This window comes from Hipposideros armiger, unplaced genomic scaffold, assembly GCF_001890085.2.
Source record: "Hipposideros armiger isolate ML-2016 unplaced genomic scaffold, ASM189008v1 scaffold_602, whole genome shotgun sequence".
NCBI lineage: Eukaryota > Metazoa > Chordata > Mammalia > Chiroptera > Hipposideridae > Hipposideros > Hipposideros armiger.
This window is the reverse complement of record NW_017731952.1, coordinates 959,859-978,744: the sequence shown is the minus strand read 5'-3', so window position 1 is coordinate 978,744 and position 18,886 is coordinate 959,859. Positions and strand designations below refer to the sequence as shown.

The following is an 18,886-nucleotide window of genomic DNA, read 5'->3' as shown; positions in this document are numbered from 1 at the left end:
CTAATTTCTATTATTGATTTTTAATGCTTACTTTGGATTTAATTTGCTTCCTTCTTATAGTTCCTAAGGTGGAAGCTTATATTATTAATTCTCAATATTCTTTTCTAATATGCATTCAATGCTATAAATTTCCCTCAAAGTACTATTTTTGCTGCAAATTTGGTATATTGTATTTTCATTTAGTTATAAATATTTTAAAATTTTCTCTGAAGATTACTTCTTTGACTTGTGTTATTTTGAAGTATGTTGTTTGTTTTCCAAGTATTTTAGGTTTTTCAGCTATATTCTGTTATTTGATTTTTAGTTTAATTCCATTGTGGTCTGAGAGCATACCTTGTATGATTCCTGTTCTTTTAAGTTTATTAAGATGTGTTTTGTGGTCCAGATGGTGTCTATTTTGGTGTTTTGTGCGAGCTTGAGAAGAATGTGTATTTTTTGTTGTTGGAGAAATGTCAGTTTGATCCAGTTGACTGAAGGTGCTGTTCAGTTCAACTATGTTCTTATCGATTTTCTGCCCGATCTGCCCATTACTGATAGTGGGTATTGAAGTCTCCAACTGTGATTGTGAATTCATCTATTTCTCCTTGCAGTTCTAACTATTAATGGAGCAGCATGAATGCATGAAATCACTTGTACCTTTTGAAACTATGGTATGATTTACTGCTAACTCTCAGCAGGGTAACTTTAGGCTAAGTGTGAATGTCTTTTATTTAAGTTAGAGTCTTAAAGACTCAATGATCATGTTGATATTAATGTGGTTTTTTCAAACATAGTCTTTTTTTTTTAACTTCATAGTCTTCTGTCAAAATAGTTTCACATTTCAATTAATTTAAAGGATACTTAAGACTGTTGTTGTTTTTAAGCTACTTGCTAGTGTTTTGGAGTAACTCTTGTATTTAGTTCTTCTACCTGCCCTTATTGAAAGCTCTTAAGAGAGAGGAGAGCCATTTCCTTGGACCAGAAGAGCCCAATTTTTATTAACATATTAGGCTTAGCACAACATTGATATTTAACCAGCCTCAAAAGGGACAGAACAATTACTTTTATAGGTTGTCTTCAGTTTAAAAATTACTTTCTGGGCTGGCCGAGTGGCTCAGCTGTTAAGAGTTCGCTTGGGAGCTCCAGCTCTGAGCAGGAGGGCCGCGGTTCGGATCCCACAGTGAGGGCCAGTGACGCTGTGCCCTCTACAGCTAAGATGATGAACAACAGCTCAACCTGGAGCTGGGCTGCCATGAGTCGCCAGCAACGATGTAGGCTGCAGCGGGGCTACAGTGGGCTGCCATGAGCTACCGTGAGTGGCTGGCAGCCAGCGTGAGCAGCTGGCAGTGGGTGAGAGCTGCCGTGAGCTGCCGTGAGTGGCCGACCAATGACCGGTGACCGATTGCCTCACTCGGGAAGAGCGCAATGATCATACCAACATAGGCCAGTGAAGTGACATCCTCCACAACTAGACTGAAGAACAAAAACAGCAATTTGTCTACCTGTCTGTTCCCCTCCCCCAATTCCCCAATAAAACCTTTAAATAAAAAAAAAATTACTTTCTAATCTTATTTAATTCCAACACCCAGCCAGAAAGTTATTACTATATTTTTCATTCTCAAATGCAAATTTTTCATATTATAGTATCTCTGAAATGAGGATGCATTTTATAATTGATGGCCTGTTATAATTTAATTGGCAAGGTTTTTTTCTTACTGGTACATGAAATAATGGTTTATTTTACTAATCTATGGAGTCTTAGATTCAATGAAATACTTTATTACTGTTATTATTATTATTATACTAATTTGCAGATGAAGAAACTGAAGCTTAGAGGACTAAATGATATATCCAGAGTCACACAGCTGGTTCATTAAAGCTGAAAGTAGGCATTTATTTAATTTGATACTTTTATTAAATAAGGGGTAATTTTGTAGTTACTGATGTATCATTCAATAGTAAATTTCAAGTGACAGAATATAAGCCAACTAGATTATAGGCTGAAAAACAAACCCAGGTATTCTTTTTTATGTTTAATAAAACAATGTACATTCTTTATAAAAAATACTTTATTGCTAAAAAACGCTAACCATCATCTGAATCTTCAGTGAATCGTAATCTTTGTGTTGGTGGAGGGCCTTGCCTCAATGTTGATGAAAACGCAGTATCTGTGAAGCACAATAAAACAGGCATGCCTGTAGTTTTAAAACTGAAATCTTCATTTAACTTCCAGACTTCTTTCCACAGGCCATTTTGCAACCTGTGTTAGCTGCAGAAGATTTTACTATCTTTAAAGCAATGATGGTCCAGAAAAACATTGAAATGCAGCTGCAAGCCATTCGAATAATTCAAGAGAGAAATGGTAAAATGTTGAATTTAGAAATCTAAGTGCTAAATGCATTTTTTTGCAGTTTTGACTATTCTGAATTTAACATGGTTGTAAATATAGCTGCCTTGTATACATTTATTTCAAGTGTGAAATGGCTGACTTCAGAGATTCAAGAGTGTAAACTTCCTGATCAATGGGTGTTTGACATCTCAAAAGCAGACCAGAATTTGATTTAATGATGTTTTACATTTTAAAGAGCGTGATTTTTCTGCCCAGCTGTTGTGTTTACGAAATTCAATAGTTTTGAGTGGTCACAGTTATAGTTACTGTTGAGAGAATGTGACTACTTGTCTCTTCCTGGCTTATCATTAAGACCTTTGTAGGAGACAGTGGTTCTCAAGCCTTAGCGAGCGTTGGAAACTGTTGGAGGGCTTGTTGAAACACATATGGCTGTCTTCCAGTTTCTGGTTGAGTAAGTATGGGGTAGGGCCTAATACTTTGCATTTTTAACAACTTCCTGGGCGATGCTAAAGCCGCTGTTCCTGGGACCCCACTGAGAACTACTGTTCTTTGGGCAATGGGTAGATGGGATTGCGCCATCATTAGGTGGAAAAGAAAACTACTCAAAGCCCTGGTAACGCTCTTTGACTTTATCTTTTCCCTGACTTGGTGCCTAATTTCAGTTTCTCTCTATCATTTCCTACTTTTGTTCCTTTCCTGAGTACTTACTATATTTGGCAGCTTGACGCAAAACATCTGAGTTTCTAACCATACTTCTTGTTATTGTAATATCTCCTTTTCAACCCAGATTCTTATCTCTGTTTCAGATTTCTGACTTTGGTAACATGACCTTAATAACCTATATGTTCCTTTGCTCAATAGATTGCCACTGATATTCTTTACCATGCCTACGTACCCTTTAATGGTTTGGCAGCAGGACCCTTTGTTTGATTGTTTCTCGAAGATATGAGAGTTCGAGTTTAGTTGTACTGTGCTTTTAAGGGTTTGGAACATGCAACAATAGGGCTTCTGTTGTTGCAGGGAAAACATTAGAATGTTGCAGGGCCCTTATGGAGTCTTCTCTCATTTGTTTGATGTGAGTAGAGACTCTGTCCTTTAGAGCCAACTACCACCATAACTATCCCCTCAAATCCTAAGATGCTTTTCACAACAGGTAAGAGATCTAGGCGACAACGTGGCCCTAACCCTGAATAATGCATGATACTATGCTGTTGCTTTAGTGTAAATACGTTTGGGAAACAGTCTCCTTCTTTTTGTCTTAATACCACAGTTTACTTTATAAAATCCTTTTCTCTGAATTTTCCTGAAACTGCTTTATTCTGACCTATGGATAGAGAATTTGGATAATTTTTTATGTTAGTTAAAATTATTTTTTGGGGGATCAGTTTTGATAGAAGAAATAGCGAACTTGATATTGGTACACTACAGTTTTCCATTTGGAATTTAACTGGAAATTCATTTAGATTTTAATAAAAAAGGAACAAGTACATATAGCTTGTATCAGCTGGATGCCTCAGGCTGTTATTAGCAGAAAACCTCAATGAAAGTGGCTTAGGTGATAAGAAATGATCACACAGAACAAGAAGTCCAGAGGAAGGGAGGGAAGAAAGATAGGTCCAGGGTTGGTTAATTAGATGGCTCAGTGATGTTATCAAGGACCCTGACACTTTCCATCTTTGTACTCTTATTCTCAGGATCTTCTGTCATGATTGCTCTCTAACTGCATTGAATGCAGACTCAACAGTATCTTAAGAAGAAAAGGGATGTTTCTTCCTGTACATCTCTTTTTGTTAGCAAGACAACACTTTCATGAAAGGCCCCAGGAGTTTTCCCCATAAGTCCTTTGATTAGGATTGGGTCACATGCCTTTATTAAACCCTCTGTCAGGGGGAATGAGACCGTTATGATGAACTTACATGAGTCACTCGTGGGTGGGGTAGAGCAGAGCCCTGCCTCCAAGTATAAACAACTAACATGGACCTGGTTTATATTGGGGGTGGGGGGGACGGACAGATGGACGGGGGAATGATGTGGGATCCTGCTGCTTCAAACCACAGGTTGGGACAGTTTGCTTTCATTTAAACATAAACTAATACTTAGTTTCTGGCACAGAATTTTTAGTAATGTATCTAAGAATGTTGCTTAATTTAGATCCAGGGGGAAGGACCTTACAATGATGTTGATTGTATTAAAAAGTGCAGACTATTTGAAAATTGTCCTTGTGGTGAGACAAATTCAAAAGCCCTCTAGATTCTTGGTTGTACCTTATCAAAGAATTTGGGAAAAATACACATCAGACTATCATTTTGATGGTTTTGAAGTATCGCATACTGTTACATTATTCTTTCTTTAGTTCTTTTCATTTTACTTACAGTCTTTATTAGGATAATACTAATTGTATATCTTTCGACTTAACAAAAATGCACTTGAGATTGATGGGTTGTATAGATGTCAGTTTTCTGGTTGTGATACTGTCCTGTAGTTTTTGCAAGATGTTACTATTGGGAGAAGCTGGTTAAAGGGTTCATAGCATCACTCTGTATTATTTCTTGCAACTGCATGTAAAACTGCAATTATCTCAAAATAAAAAGTTTAATGAAAAAATGCATTTAAACATCAGGGGGATTAGAATGATAAAGCTACTTTAATTTAGAGCAGACCCAAGATCCCATAGTCATATATGGATAAAGAAATAGAAGGTAAAAATTAAGAGACATGCTGCTAATGTCATGGGAATATACTAATTATAGATATGAACAGACACTCATTACCATTCTACCTGCTTCTCAGGAAGATATAGCTAATAAAGTAAATTAAACCAATACTTAAAATTACTTGCCATGAATTATTTGCCTTGGGCTGAAGTCGGTACTGTCCTGGTTTATAGTTATTAGCCCAATATCTGCATAGAAGCTTTGAGGGCAGAGATTGTTTTATTTATCTTTATATTCCCCCGACATGCTTAGCACCAGGCTTTTTCTGCATGTAGTAAGCAGGACCCTTTTCAGTAGCGTTTGTTGCAGTATGAATGAAGAGTATTACTGTGCTATTTCAACTAACAAAGCATTTTATTATTTATTTTGTGAACTCTTTTCCCATTTAAGGGATACTTTTGAAATCATAGTTTCATTAGTAGGTGCCTATTGATTTCAGTGGTATATCCTCAGATAGTATATGATTGTGGAAGATAATAGCTTATATTAATTTTTATTACCATATATAATTGTTGTTAGTTTTAATAGGCAATACAAATAAGAGACATTTCTAGGTAAAATAGTGTTTGGGTTTTTTTTTGTGGGACTGGTTTCCTAAAACAAGAAAAGGATAAAAAGACCATAATTAAAAAGATAATAGCTTAGAATTTTTTTAAGCGACAGATCTTAATAAATTAATTTGTACTTTTTGATGATCTAGGATAATGAGAAATAAATCTTTTCAGATGAGTTGATATGCTTCCATGTGGTCTTTGGTTTTGAACAGGTGTATTACCTGACTGCCTAACAGATGGCTCTGATGTGGTCAGTGACCTTGAACAGGAAGAGATGAAAATCCTGAGGGAAGTTCTCAGGTATCCTTCTTTATTTTTTGAACGAATCATTAGAATATTATCATATGGACTGTATATATCCTTTTTACCCAGAAAATATTATGAACTCGTAAGTGATTTAATTTCTTTACTGAAGACCATGAGAATGATTTATCATTTTATTTGTTTATAACTATGTATAGATTATGTTTTGTAATGGACAGAAAAAATTGTTTTCATATGGCTCAGACTAGACTAACCCAAATGGGAGGGTCTTCTTCCACTCCCATCATGGGGCTAGGACACAAACCAAATAGGGATAAGGTGCAGTAGACCGAGTCTGATACCTGTAGGGGCCTGAGCTGACCAGGAAACTCCATGGCTTCTGGTATTAGAGGTGGCTTCAGCCACGTTTGTCACAGTAGGAGGCTGGACATTCAGACTCAACCGACCGAATAGCTGACTGGGTGGCAGGTAACCTGCCAGGGAAAGAGGCTAGGGGGCGTTGCTTGCCCCAGAAGACTGTCTTTCCTGTGTCTTTCTTGCCCCACTTAACATGATTCTCAGCCAAATGCCTAACATGCAGTGTTCAGCCCACTAAAGGGGCATTTTTTTTTTCGTTGGGCCTGTTATCCCTGACCTCTATGGGAGTTTTGGAAGGGATAGGCAGTTGCATCACCTAATTGTTAAATGTCCTGTGAGAATGTATAGGTTTAAGGCTAATGGATACCTGCAGCCACAGTGTCACCTGCAGGATGGGGCATTGGCCTTTGGGGGCCCTTCCTCTCCAGCTGTAACCACACACATGCCCATCTTCTAGCATCCTGTTGTCCCCCCACCTACCCACCTTGTCCCCAACTCCAAAGTGAAGGGAAGATAGGCAAGTGGGGAACTGTGGAAGTTGCTCTAGGACTCACTGCTTAATTTCAGGGGATTTGTGTGGTTATGAGGAGGGAGGCAGGTGTGTGGGTGAACCCAGTCCTTTCCTGGCAGATCCTACTTTCCATAGCAGGGGCATATGAGAGCGTGAGACAACACAGAATGCTTTGGGTTTACGCTTTTGAAGAGGTCAGGATATTAGGTAATAGGTTTAGAAGACTGGTCAAGTTTTGACTTGTACTGGTTGCTGTTTTTGGTTGATTGGTGGTCTGAAAACCGATCAACATTGTACTTTTAGATTTTATTTTCTAAGGGCTTGGGGGGGGTGTGTGTGTACCACTACGTAAGTAGTAGAGCTTAGATAAGAACATGTACGAGAGTTGTCCTGGCTGTTTTCCAAAATCAGAGTGCCTCAGTGAGCAGTTTGCAAAAACTGATAGAGCTTTGGCATAATGGCATCAGGAGAGCTTTATGATTAGCCCAGGTGCCACTGGGAAAACTAGAGGTCAAAATCTGTATTAATGGGATTTGCCATTCAAATTTGAGTTTAGGATTTCAAACATGTTGATTTTTGTTCAGCTGTGGGTCATTTATATTTCCAGGAGAATGGGTAAACCTGTATTTCATGTTACTAACTACATTATGCTGTATATGCCTATCCATGTCTTTCTCAGTTGACTGTAAGCTGCTTTAAGCAAAGCCTGATGATTTCCATTTTTGTTTCCAAAATTCCTTGCACACATTGTGAGCTGAGCATGTTGCTTGTTGAATATTTTTCTTTGATTAAAGAAGAAAATTTACTTTTATACCTTATTTTATATTTTTCAGAAAATCAAAAGAGGAATATGATCAGGAGGAAGAAAAAAAGAGAAAAAATCAGGTGCCTACAGAACATATTAATATAACAAAAGTATTTCATTGTTGTTATCTCTTATTTTTATACCTAGTTTTTGGTGTTAAAATTCAAGCTTATATGGAAGTACACAGTTCCTCCGAGTATTCATATTATCTTGGCAATTCTAAGCATTTATATTTAATTTTATAACTTTATTCACGTTATAATTCATCCAGCAACCTACCTTTAAACTTCCAATAAAGACTGAGATTAACTCCAAAAAATGGTACTACCATTCATATTTGGGAGGATTCCTTTTAAAAATTCCCCTTAATTTTAAGAATAAAAGAAGATTAAGAAAAATATTTTACTTTCCTACTCTCCTTGATGCCTTTACTGTTGAAACAGCAACTGCAGTTCCTACTGAGGGTCCCCTGCAGGCTTTAACATTATTAGCTCGAAGCAAAATGATTCAGTATCACATTTCCTGGAATACTGTTCTTTATTAAAAACTATTTCCATAAAGTGCCCAATCTTTCCTAAGGATAAATTAAACATGTATCTGGCTAAGGTGAGGGAAGCTAATATTCATTCTTTCCTCTCTTCTAGCTGCCTCCCTTTCCATGTTTTCCCAAATCTCCTTAAAGGGAAAGAAAGCTGAATATAAACTCTCTCAATCACTTGAAAGTCATTTTCCTTTTCTCCCTTCAATCACTATAATACATGCTTCTATCAGTCACTGTCTTGGAAAAACCTATTTTACTCCAAGGCACCCAATGAAGAGAAGAAAGCCAGATGGTTTAGGTTCAGAGGTGATTCATGTATCTTTGAGTAAATCTCCTTTTAGTAATTGGAGGTGAAATTCATAGATATTAATAAAGATTTTTAAAATGTAAGGGTATACAACAAAAACTGCTATCAGAAAACATTAGTATTAACTCTGATTATTTATCTATTTATTCAAGATTTTATTGGGGAATTGGGGGAGGGGAACAGTGTTGGAGAAGAGGACCAGCCAAGTTGTTGTTCTTCAATCTTCGTCGTGGAGAGCGCCAGTCGCCATCTGGCTGCCCGTCGGCAGCTCGTGGCCTCTAAGCTCAAGGTGCTGTGTTCAATCTTAGTTCCAGGTGGGCATAGCGACCATCCCATGCAGGAGTAGAACCAGCAGTCTTGTTAAGAGCACATGCTCTGTCCACTGAGCCATCTGGGTAGCAGCTCAGCTCAAGGTGCCGAGTTCAGTCTTAGTTGTGGGTGGGCATAGCCACCATCCTATGCGGGAGTCGAACCCGGCAGCCTTGTTGTTAAGAGCGCGTGCTCTATCCACTGAGCTGTCTGGACGGCAGTTCAGCTCAAGGTGCTGAGTTCAGTCTTAGTTGCGGGTGGGCGTAGCCCACCATCCAACAGGCAATCTTGTTACACCAGCTGAGCCATCCTGCCACCTGTTGGCAGCTCAGCGACAACTCAGCTCGGGCGCAGCATCATTGGCCCATGTGGCAATTGAACCGGTGGCCCTGTTGCTCTGAGCTCGCGCTCTTAAGCCAACTTTTAACCAACTGAGTCACTCGACTGGCCCTTTCCTCTGATTTATAAACAAACTATATTAGGCTTCTTGGATAATATATTTTTAGGGGCATATGGTTTTTTAAGACTTTTTGTTATGGAAACTTTTAAACACACAAAAGTGAGCTCATAATAATAATATTCATGTATCCATCACCCAGCATATAGGGGCTTATGATTTCGATATCCATGAATTACCTAATAAGCTACATATGATTGGATTTTCCCATTTTTAAGGAAAAATAAATGATCAATTTACTTAGTTCTTTCCAAGATTTAAATTAAGTATGTAGTTTAAATGTACTATCCCATTGTAGAAATGGAAATAAATCAATTTGTGGCACCTTATAATTCAGTGGTTTTATTTCTCTTAGAGTATTTCTTGGTGTCTTGCTCAAGGTTACATGAGTAGTAAGAATGAAGTCTAAGTTTGAACCCACTTCTTGCTAAATCCAAAATTCTAATCATACTAGGTTTTTATTCTTAGCACTATGTGATTTGAAATGAGAATGTTTATCTACCTCAAAGTGGAAGATATACTGGAAACATCTTAAAAAACTTTGGAAAAATAGAATCTCTTATTATCTATTTAGTAAACAGTAATTTTTTTCAAACTAATGTCTTTGGATCTCTTAAATAATGAATTAATCAAAATTAATCTACAATGTCTTTTTTAATTCTATTACGGACTTTTGAAGTTATCAGAGGCTAAAACAGAAGAGCCCCCAGTACATGCTAATGAAACTGCAAAAATGAATAATTCCCAAGGGGATAGTGAACATTTTGCACACCCACCCTCAGGTAAGCCTTAAGTGTTACTAAACTTTCTCTAATAATATGAATACATAAACATTGTAAAGAGTGTGTTACTTTCTCAATACATACTTAACTTTCAAAACCTCTCAGAGGGAGTGTTGAATGGCCATTATATTTAAAGGTCTTTGCGAATTTAGCTAAAGAGGTTGCAGGTAGGAAATACCCAGTTGACAGAGAGGGTGTAGTCCCCAAATTGCTTTCTTTCTTTTTTTTTTTTTAAAGATTTTATTGGGGAATTGGGGAAGGGGAACAGCCAAGTTGTCCTTCAATCTTAGTTGTGGAGGGTGCACCTAGCTTAGCTCCCAGTCCAGTCGCCATTTGGCCTCTTTCGGCAGCTCGCGACCGCTCAGCTCAAGGTGCCATGTTCAGTCTTAGTTGCGGGTAGGTGTAGTCCACCATTCCACGCGGGAGTCGAACCGGAAACCTTGTTGTTAGGAGCACATGCTCTCACCAGCTGAGCCATCCTGCCACCTGTTGGCAGCTCAGCAGCAGCTCAGCTTGGGCGCAACTCACTGGCCCATGTGGGAATCGAGCAGGCGACCCTGTTGCGCAGAGCTTGCACTCTTAACCAACTGAGCCACTCGGCTGGCCATAGTCCCCAAATTTCTAAGTAAAGTTTGGAACCTAGAGCAGTAAGCAAAATTCTTTGAGGGAGCCACCGTCTTTTGGTGCCACACTGCAGCATCCAAGATATGTTCACATAACATTTCATATTCTCTTCTTTGACTACAGTTATATAGTGTTTGTAAGTTAAAAGTTGAGCTTTGGAAGATAATATTGTTATTTTCCTAATGAATTAAAACAACTAGAAAATAAGAGGTAACCAGGTTATCTAGATGTTTAGTCAGAAACTGTCGTTGAAAGCAAAATCAATGAGAATCCTTGTGGGAAATGTTAGTAGATGAACTTGTTCGATATATGGCAAATCCACTTTCAGTATACTCTGATTTTTTTGATACGAAAACAAGTAATGCTGAAATAGAAATTGAATGATAATCATGAATTCATTCCTTTTATCATGGATTAGTATGGTTTTAAATAAATATTCTTTTCTCAAAACAACAACAACACATAACTGCTTTTTCGCAGTGGGTTTGCTGCCAGAACATAGGTATAGTGAAAACTACCGCCAGATGGGAAAGGAAAAGACTCATATCAGCATCCTTGTTACTGGACATGCAGATTCCGGCAATTCTACCACTGCTGGTTATTTGATCTATAAGTGTACTGGGATCAACAAAGGAACCATTGAAAAATTTGAGAAGGAGGCTGCTGAGATGGGAAAGGGTTCCTTCAAGTACACCTGAGTCTTGGATAAACTGAAAGCTGAACGTGAGCATGGTATCACCATTGATATCTCCTTGTGGAAATTTGAGACCAGCAAGTATTATGTGACCATCACTGATGCTCCAGGACACAGAGACTTGATAAAAAACATGATTACAGGCACATCTCAGGCTGACTGTGCTGTGCTGATTGTTGCTACTGGTGTTGATGAATTTGAAGTACGTATCTCCAAGAATTGGCAGACCCGTGAGCATGCCCTTCTGGCTTACACACTGGGTGTGAAACAACTAATTGTTGGTGTTAACAAAATGGATTCCACTGAGCTGCCTTACAGCCAGAAGAGATACGAGGAAATTGTTAAGGAAGTCAGCACCTACTTTAAGAATATTGGCTATAACCCTGACATTGGCATTTGTGCCCGTTTCTGGTTGGAATGGTGATAGTATGCTGGAGCCAAGTGCTAACATGCCTTTCAAGGGATGGAAAGTCACTGTCAAGATGGCAGTGCCAGTGGAACCACACTGATTGAAACTCTGGATTGCATCCTGCCACCAACTTGTCCAAATGACAAGCCTTTGCATCTGGCTGTCCAGGATGTCTATACAGTTGGTGGTATTGGTACCATCCCTGTGGGCCGAGTGGAGACTGGTGTTCTCAAACCCAGCATGGTGGTCACCTTTGCTCCAGTCAGTGTTACTGCAGAAGTCGTCTGTTGGAATGCAACATGCAGCTTTGAGTGAAGCTCTTCCTGGGGACAATGTGGACTTCGATGTCAAGAATGTGTCTGTCATAGATGTTCATCATGGCAGTGTGGCTGGTGACAGCAAAAATGACCCACCAACGGAAGCAGCTGGCTTCACGGCTCAGGTGATTATCCTGAACCATCCAGGCCAAATCAGTGTTGGATAGACACTGTGTTGGATTGTCAAACAGCTCACATTGCTTGCAGATTTGCTGAGCTGAAGCAGATTGATCATTCTGGGAAAAAGCTGCAAGACAGCTGGAAGTTTTTGAAATCTGGTGATGCCACCATCGTTGATATGGTTCCTGGCAAACCCATGTGTGTTGAGAGCTTTTCTGACTACCCTCCTCTGGGCCATTTTGCTGTTCATAACATGAGATAGTTGCTGCGGGAGTCATCAGAGCAGTGGACAAGAAGGCAGCTGGAGATGGCAAGGTCACCAAGTCTGCCCAGAAAGCTCAGAAGGCTAAATGAATATTATCCCCAATGCCTGCCACCCTAGTCTTAATCAGTGTAGAAGAATGGTCTCAGAACTGTTTGTCTCAATTGGCCATTTGACTTTAATAGTAAAACACTGGTTAATGATTCCAGTGTATCGTAAAACCTTCAGAAGGAAAGGAGAATGTTTTGTGGATCATTTGTTTTTTGTGTGTGGCAGTTTTTAAAATCAGTACTTTTTAATGGAAACAACTTGACCAAAAATCTCATGGAATTTTGAGACCCATTAAAACAAAGTTTAATGAGAAAACAAAAGACATAATTCTATGAGGTAGATATTATCCTTTTTTCTTTTTTCTTTTTTTTTTACAAGAAATTCAAGGAAATTTAGTGCCTTGTCCAAGACCACTAAATTCTTACATGGTGAAGCTGTGACTTACCTTGGTCTTCTTACTCTGTATCTTGTATTCTTCCACAATTTAGCTTAGAAGAATTTTTATAATTAAGATGGATTCAATATTTATCTTTACATTTTGAGGAACTGTATTCTTAATTGATCAAAAAATGAGGCATGTGAAATGGGCAGGTTTATGACATTTTCTTGCTTCTTCCTAGCAAATCTAACCATTTTTTTTTCATATTCTGCAGATTCTGATTAGAATAACCTTATTTGAATTATATCTGTGAAAGCACCTGCTTTAAATTTGTCTGAGCTCTTTTTTAATTTGCCGGCCCATATTTAACTTTGTTTTATACAGACCTGTGTACATACACTGTTTAAATCTTATGTCTGACATAATTTGAATAAATTTGCTTTGCCTAGTTAAGTGAAGCTATAGAAAACTTAATCTCAAACCATATGTAATTCAATTATGCACATTAGTGGCACGAACAAATTGCAGATAATTGCAAAAGTAATGATTTTAATTTTCAACAATATTATTTTCTTTTAAAAAACAATGAGTATATCTGATATTCCAGAAAATTACTTCATACGAAGTAATGGAAGCCCATTATGAAGACCTACATTGGTAGGAATCATAAAGGTGTTCGACTTCCTATTTATCCCTTTGCTCATCTCTCCCAGGTTCCTGCTAGAAATGGATAGCATCTGATTTCAGATGAGATCGGGCGCGTTCAGGGTGGTATAGCCGTAGACTGGATAGCATCTCTTTACAGATTGACACAGAGTTGAGAGAGATGAGATGATCTTTCTTGAAACTTGCTGGTTTTCTGATTCTCTCTTTCTAGAAATCAGAAAGGCTAAGTATTTTGGCCTCAAATACTTCCCTCAGTAGGTCCGAGTTAGAATGTACAAGATGTTCATAACCAACAAACTGAAGGCAACCGGAGCAAGTACATGAAGTATAATAAATATCAATGCTTATGTGCCTCGGGTCCTCTGCCTCAGAAAGGAACTGCCCCTTCTCCAGCTCTGTGGTTCCATATTTGGGGGCTAAGCCTCCCTCTCCTTTAAGTCACCGTTAGTAAGAACAGCATGTTTCACTGTCTGCATATTATTACCAGCTTCTTTGAGCTCATCTTTATTTCTGTTTAAGGTAGTTCTGTAGCACTTTGTCTAGGTTGGTTGGAGTGTTAGCTCTAGCTTCATTTCTTCCATGGAGACTTCCTGTCTGGTCCAAGAGTCTGAAGAGCTTTTCTTCTTCCAACCTCCCCGCACTGCAGTCAGTCCACTCACCCCATGCCAGAGCACTGGTCCTTCACCAGGTTTCTTGCTCATGCCAAGTTCTTTCTGGTTTTACTATGCTGGCAAGACTGTTAATCATTTGGAAACATGTATGTCATGTTCTCACAGCATGCTTTTAGTTCTTGGCATTTTTGTCTTTGCTTGTCCCACTCTGCTGTCTTTCACAGTCCATGTACTTACACAGAAAATGTTTTATCTTTAAAAAAATCACCTTAGAATAAAAAACGTCTCAGAAAAGCAATCAGCATGTTAATCCTGCCTTTTGGCACAGTCACCAAATAACTGGAAAGTACCGAGTGCTCATGTTAGATCTGCTTCCAAGTTCTACTTACTTTAAAACCTTTACATTCTTTTTAATGCGTTGGTAGGTTTATGGTTATCTTCAATATGTATTACAAACAACAATTATTGGTATTACAGGCATTTACTCTTCCACTACAAAAAATTATAGCTTTACGTTGTGAAAATATAGGATCACTTACAGTTTTTTCCTGCAAGCAAGTTTAGAAACCGATTACATTAGTAGTAAAGGAGTTTAGCACTGTTATTTGGCTTATGTGGCAACTTTGTATCACATTTAGTGTTCTAATCTTTAGATAAGAATTGTATCTTTTTGTAGCTACAGTATCAAATAGCAGGAGCTTGGTATATGTTGAAATGTCATTATTCATAAGAAGCTGTAGTTCAGCCTCCGTGAGGACAGAGACCATGTTTATTGTTTTGACTTAGTGCCTGGCACAGTGTAGGCACTGAACCAATGCGTGATGATATAATAAATGTGACAGAAAAAAAGGTATTAATACTGGCTCATTTTGGTGAACCTAGCCTAATACTTAATATTTATCGTAATATTCTAATTGGTCTCTATCTAACTCCTGCCAGAAGTCAAAGAGCATTTTGCTAATCAATCAGTACAACCTGTGGCAAGAAATCTGGAAATGTTACCTGAAACTTCCTCCGTCCCACAAAAAGGCCTGAAGATTCCTGGCTTTGAACATGCAAGCATTGAAGGACCAATCGCAGTAAGTAAAAAAAACCCAAAAAACAAAAAAAAACCATATTACTTTTTAAAAACTATGAGCAAATGACAAAGTACTAGGAACAAATAATAAACGGCCATATACTTGGCTTTTGTTGTGATCTTGAACTCAAACTTCTGATTGAATCAGTCACTAGGTATCTGTGCCACCTATTATTATACAGACTTGAATTTAAAATAATTCCTCCTTTTTTTTGGGACCCAGAATTTATCAACACTTGGTACGGAAGAGCTTCGGCAACGAGAACACTATCTCAAGCAGAAGAGAGATAAGTTGATGTCCATGAGAAAGGATATGAGGACCAAGCAGATGCAAAATTCGGAACAGAAAGAAAAACCTGCTGAGGAGGCAGAGGTAAGGCTAGCCTTAGTATGTCAAAAATCAGCAAATCTAGAGGTGGAACTGTGAAAATCAGAATGTGTGCAAGGAAGCCTTGCTAATGAACGTTGCTCATAGATCCATTCATATTATAATTAACCGCCCTGCTAGTGTAGTACCTGGTGTTTTCTAGGCAGTGAAGTGGTTGTGATAGGCTTCTGTGAGGGGAAAAAAATGATAGCAGTTTCATTATACATTTATTTTCTTCTTTACTTTCCCTGCTCTGAGTGCTTAAGGGTCAGCAGTCTATTTTACCTGAGCCTTTTGAAACGTTTTATCATAGGGCAGCATCAATGCCCTAGTCACCACCTCCAAGACGCTTCCCCAAGAAAAGATTTTTACAAAGGAGAGATTTAGGGAACTCAGTCCATGTGTGGCTTTAATTTTAATTTTTTAAAAAAAATTTACTGAAAGTGCTCTAATCTTTGTTTGAGGAAGTATGTTGGGAATTTTAGACAAATGAACCCATCTTATACTGAAGCCAATTTTTTTTTTTTAAGGAAATGACAGAGAAACCAGAAATGACAGCAGAAGAGAAGCAAACATTGTTAAAGAGGAGATTGCTTGCAGAGAAACTTAAAGAAGAAGTTATTAATAAGTGAATTTAAAACCAATTTAGCAAAACAAATTCAAATTTTCTTGAAAATAAATTATTGAAGCCTTACATCGAGCCTGTTAGTTTCAAATACTTGTGTTTGTAAAAGCAAATATAAGGTCATTATTACTGTTTTATTAAAGGTAAAGGTGGTAGGGAGGGCAGCTACTCATGCTGACCAGTTTAATATAAATTTCTGAATGTGTTGGAGAGAAGGTATAGAAAACTAATTGATAGTGCATTCAGCCATTCAAACTTGGTTACCTGTTGTTTCTGAGCATTGTGCTAGGTACTAAGTATACAGTAAGAAGTCAATTAGATCAGCAGGGTCTCTGTCTTCATGGGGCTAGTGACGAAGGCCCAAAGAGCAAAGTGGTAGAAGGGAAAAGTGCAGTGTGACAAGCAGGGCTGGCCATGCCTTCTTGAGAAAGCAGTGTTTAAGGTGATGGAAAGCTAACTGCAGGGACAAAGGGGGGAAAAAAAACTGAGGTCCTGCAGCTGGACCGAGGAGTGATCAGTTATGTCTGGAGTCCCTGGAGAATGACAGAAGGTTAGCATACGCAGCTGGAGATAGGTGGGTACTGATTTTCAGGGCCTTATAGAGAATGTGAGGATTTTAAATTTCATGGCAGATGGAAGTCACTGAAAGGTTTTACAGCAGAGTAGTTACAAGATCAAAATGGTCATTTAAAAAAGCTGCATGGCTGCTGTACGGAGACTATTAGGCTAGTTACAGTAGTTGTAGGTGTACCAGGTATTAGGTAATTCAATGATAAGAGTAGTTAACTTGGGCAGTGGTAAGGCAGACTTTAGCATCTTACATTTAGGGTAGGAGAAACAGGACTTGGAAAATATTGGGTCGTTAGAAAAGTCATGACGCATCTTTGCAAAGAAAAACAGAAAAATACGTCATGACTTTTCCGACAACCCAATAGATGAGGGAAAATACAAAATACTCAATTACTCTGCCTAGAAAAGCTACTATGAACAGATAACGGGAACAATCATTTGAACCTATTGAAGGGAATGCTGCCATGTGTAGGTCTTTTGTATGTGAAGTGATCCTGGATGTTTTTCTGTAGTCTGTTTGCTTAAGGATAACCAGAATACAGATGCTCCTTTATTTACGAGGGGGTTACATCCCAATAAACCCATTGTAAGTTAAAAACATGGTTAAATCGAAAATGCATTTAATACACCTATGTAATCTACTCAATGTCCTAGTTTAGCCCAGCCTATCTTATAGGTGGCTCAGAACACTTACATTAGCCTACAGCTGGGCAATTATCTTGAGTTTCATCTAACCAGAAGCAAGAGACACATGAGGGGATGTGAAAACATAAAACAATATCCAAAAAACACTGGCAACACAGTACACTAGAGTATTTATTGGTTGTCTACTCTTGTGATCATGTGGCTGACTGGGAGTGGCGGTTCCCGTGCAGCATCATGACAGAGTATCATACGGCGTTATCACTAGCCTGGGAAAAGATCCAATATCCAAAGTATGATTTGTACCAAATTCATATCGCTTTGCACCACTGTAAAGGTAAAAAAATCACAAGTTGAACCATCATCTGTCAGGGACTATCTGTAGAAGAGACCTTTTTTCAGGAACTTCCTGTGTTGTGTTATCCCCCAAGCACCCCTTTTTCTAGTTATGGGCCACTCCTGAAGTTTAACTTACAATTCTGTTTTTCTTTAAATCTATAGTTGTAAACTTTGAAAAAGGGATACCAAATTTCGTTTATCTTCAACCTTCAACCTGCAGAGAAAAATCAGTATTAATTTACATTTGTTACATTTTTATCACTTAGTGGACAAGAGGAAAAACTAGTGATTAAAACACAGAAATCTGTTTCATGTAACTTTTTATTAAAAATAGTTTTTATATTGGATACATGTTTACAGATATACTTTTAAGAGGACCTCAGGCATACAAATGTGGACTCTGGCTTGCTTCACTGAGTGAAGATAAAGATATAAAAATCCTGATCTGCCTAAGGGCAGCCAACATGTAGAGTCTTGACAGTTACTCTTTTAAGGGATATTTTAAGTTCCTGTTCTCACATCGAGAAGAGCATATGTACCAGGAAAAGTGTTATCCTATAATTCAACAAAACATTCACATTTCTGCTATAAGAAAAGGATCCTGTGATGATGATAATGATTAAAATGTTTAAGACTCATAGCAGTTCTTCAGAAAGGAAAATTAAAAGAAATTCTTCATAGGATATAAAGGTAATACCTCCTACTGGAACTTAAAATTACTTAATTTGGTAGAGTTAAGAGTAAATAGGGAAATGCTTTAGGCCTGGGCTTCTTAGATTACAAGAGGAAATTCAATAAGAGCTGAGAGTGAAGGGGCTTGATAAAACTTGCTTGAAAGAAAATGTACGCATATGGAAATATTACTGATCTTGGTTTAAGTTATCTTGTGTCACTTGCCTTAGGAGGTGGAAGGTCTTTTTCATGAGCTGGACCTTAATCATAGAGGTGGTAACAGCCCCATGTTGTGATGCTTTGGTGCTGGGACTTTATTTGCCCGAGGCACTCCTTCTACACGAGTCAGTGACATTTAAAGTGCAGTTGACCCTCATTTGCTTAGAATTCTTTAATTCAAATTGGTGTATGACCTAGTGGTTTATAATAAATACGGGTGATTTATTGGCTTTTAAAAGATAATTGTAAAGTGGACATATCAAAATGGAGTTAACTTATATTTACAACAAACCAAACAAAAGCAACAATTA

At 38.1% G+C, this 18,886-nt stretch overlaps 1 protein-coding gene across 2 annotated transcripts in view; it reads left to right on the top strand.

Moving 5' to 3' along the window:
* The window catches only part of LOC109371932 (cilia- and flagella-associated protein 36), a 28,115-nt gene extending 11,906 nt beyond the window's left edge, over positions 1–16,209 (top strand). The window contains exons 4-10 of one of the 2 annotated variants that reach the window (XM_019624708.1): positions 2,227–2,341; positions 5,810–5,897; positions 7,563–7,614; positions 9,828–9,930; positions 15,003–15,142; positions 15,365–15,514; positions 16,039–16,209. In XM_019624708.1, coding sequence (XP_019480253.1) covers positions 2,227–2,341; positions 5,810–5,897; positions 7,563–7,614; positions 9,828–9,930; positions 15,003–15,142; positions 15,365–15,514; positions 16,039–16,140 — 750 coding nt within the window. In that variant the 3' untranslated portion in view covers positions 16,141–16,209. The remainder of the gene's footprint in view (positions 1–2,226; positions 2,342–5,809; positions 5,898–7,562; positions 7,615–9,827; positions 9,931–15,002; positions 15,143–15,364; positions 15,515–16,038) is intronic. The other variant, XM_019624710.1, reaches the window with a different exon arrangement.
* Positions 16,210–18,886: the final 2,677 nt, after the last annotated feature.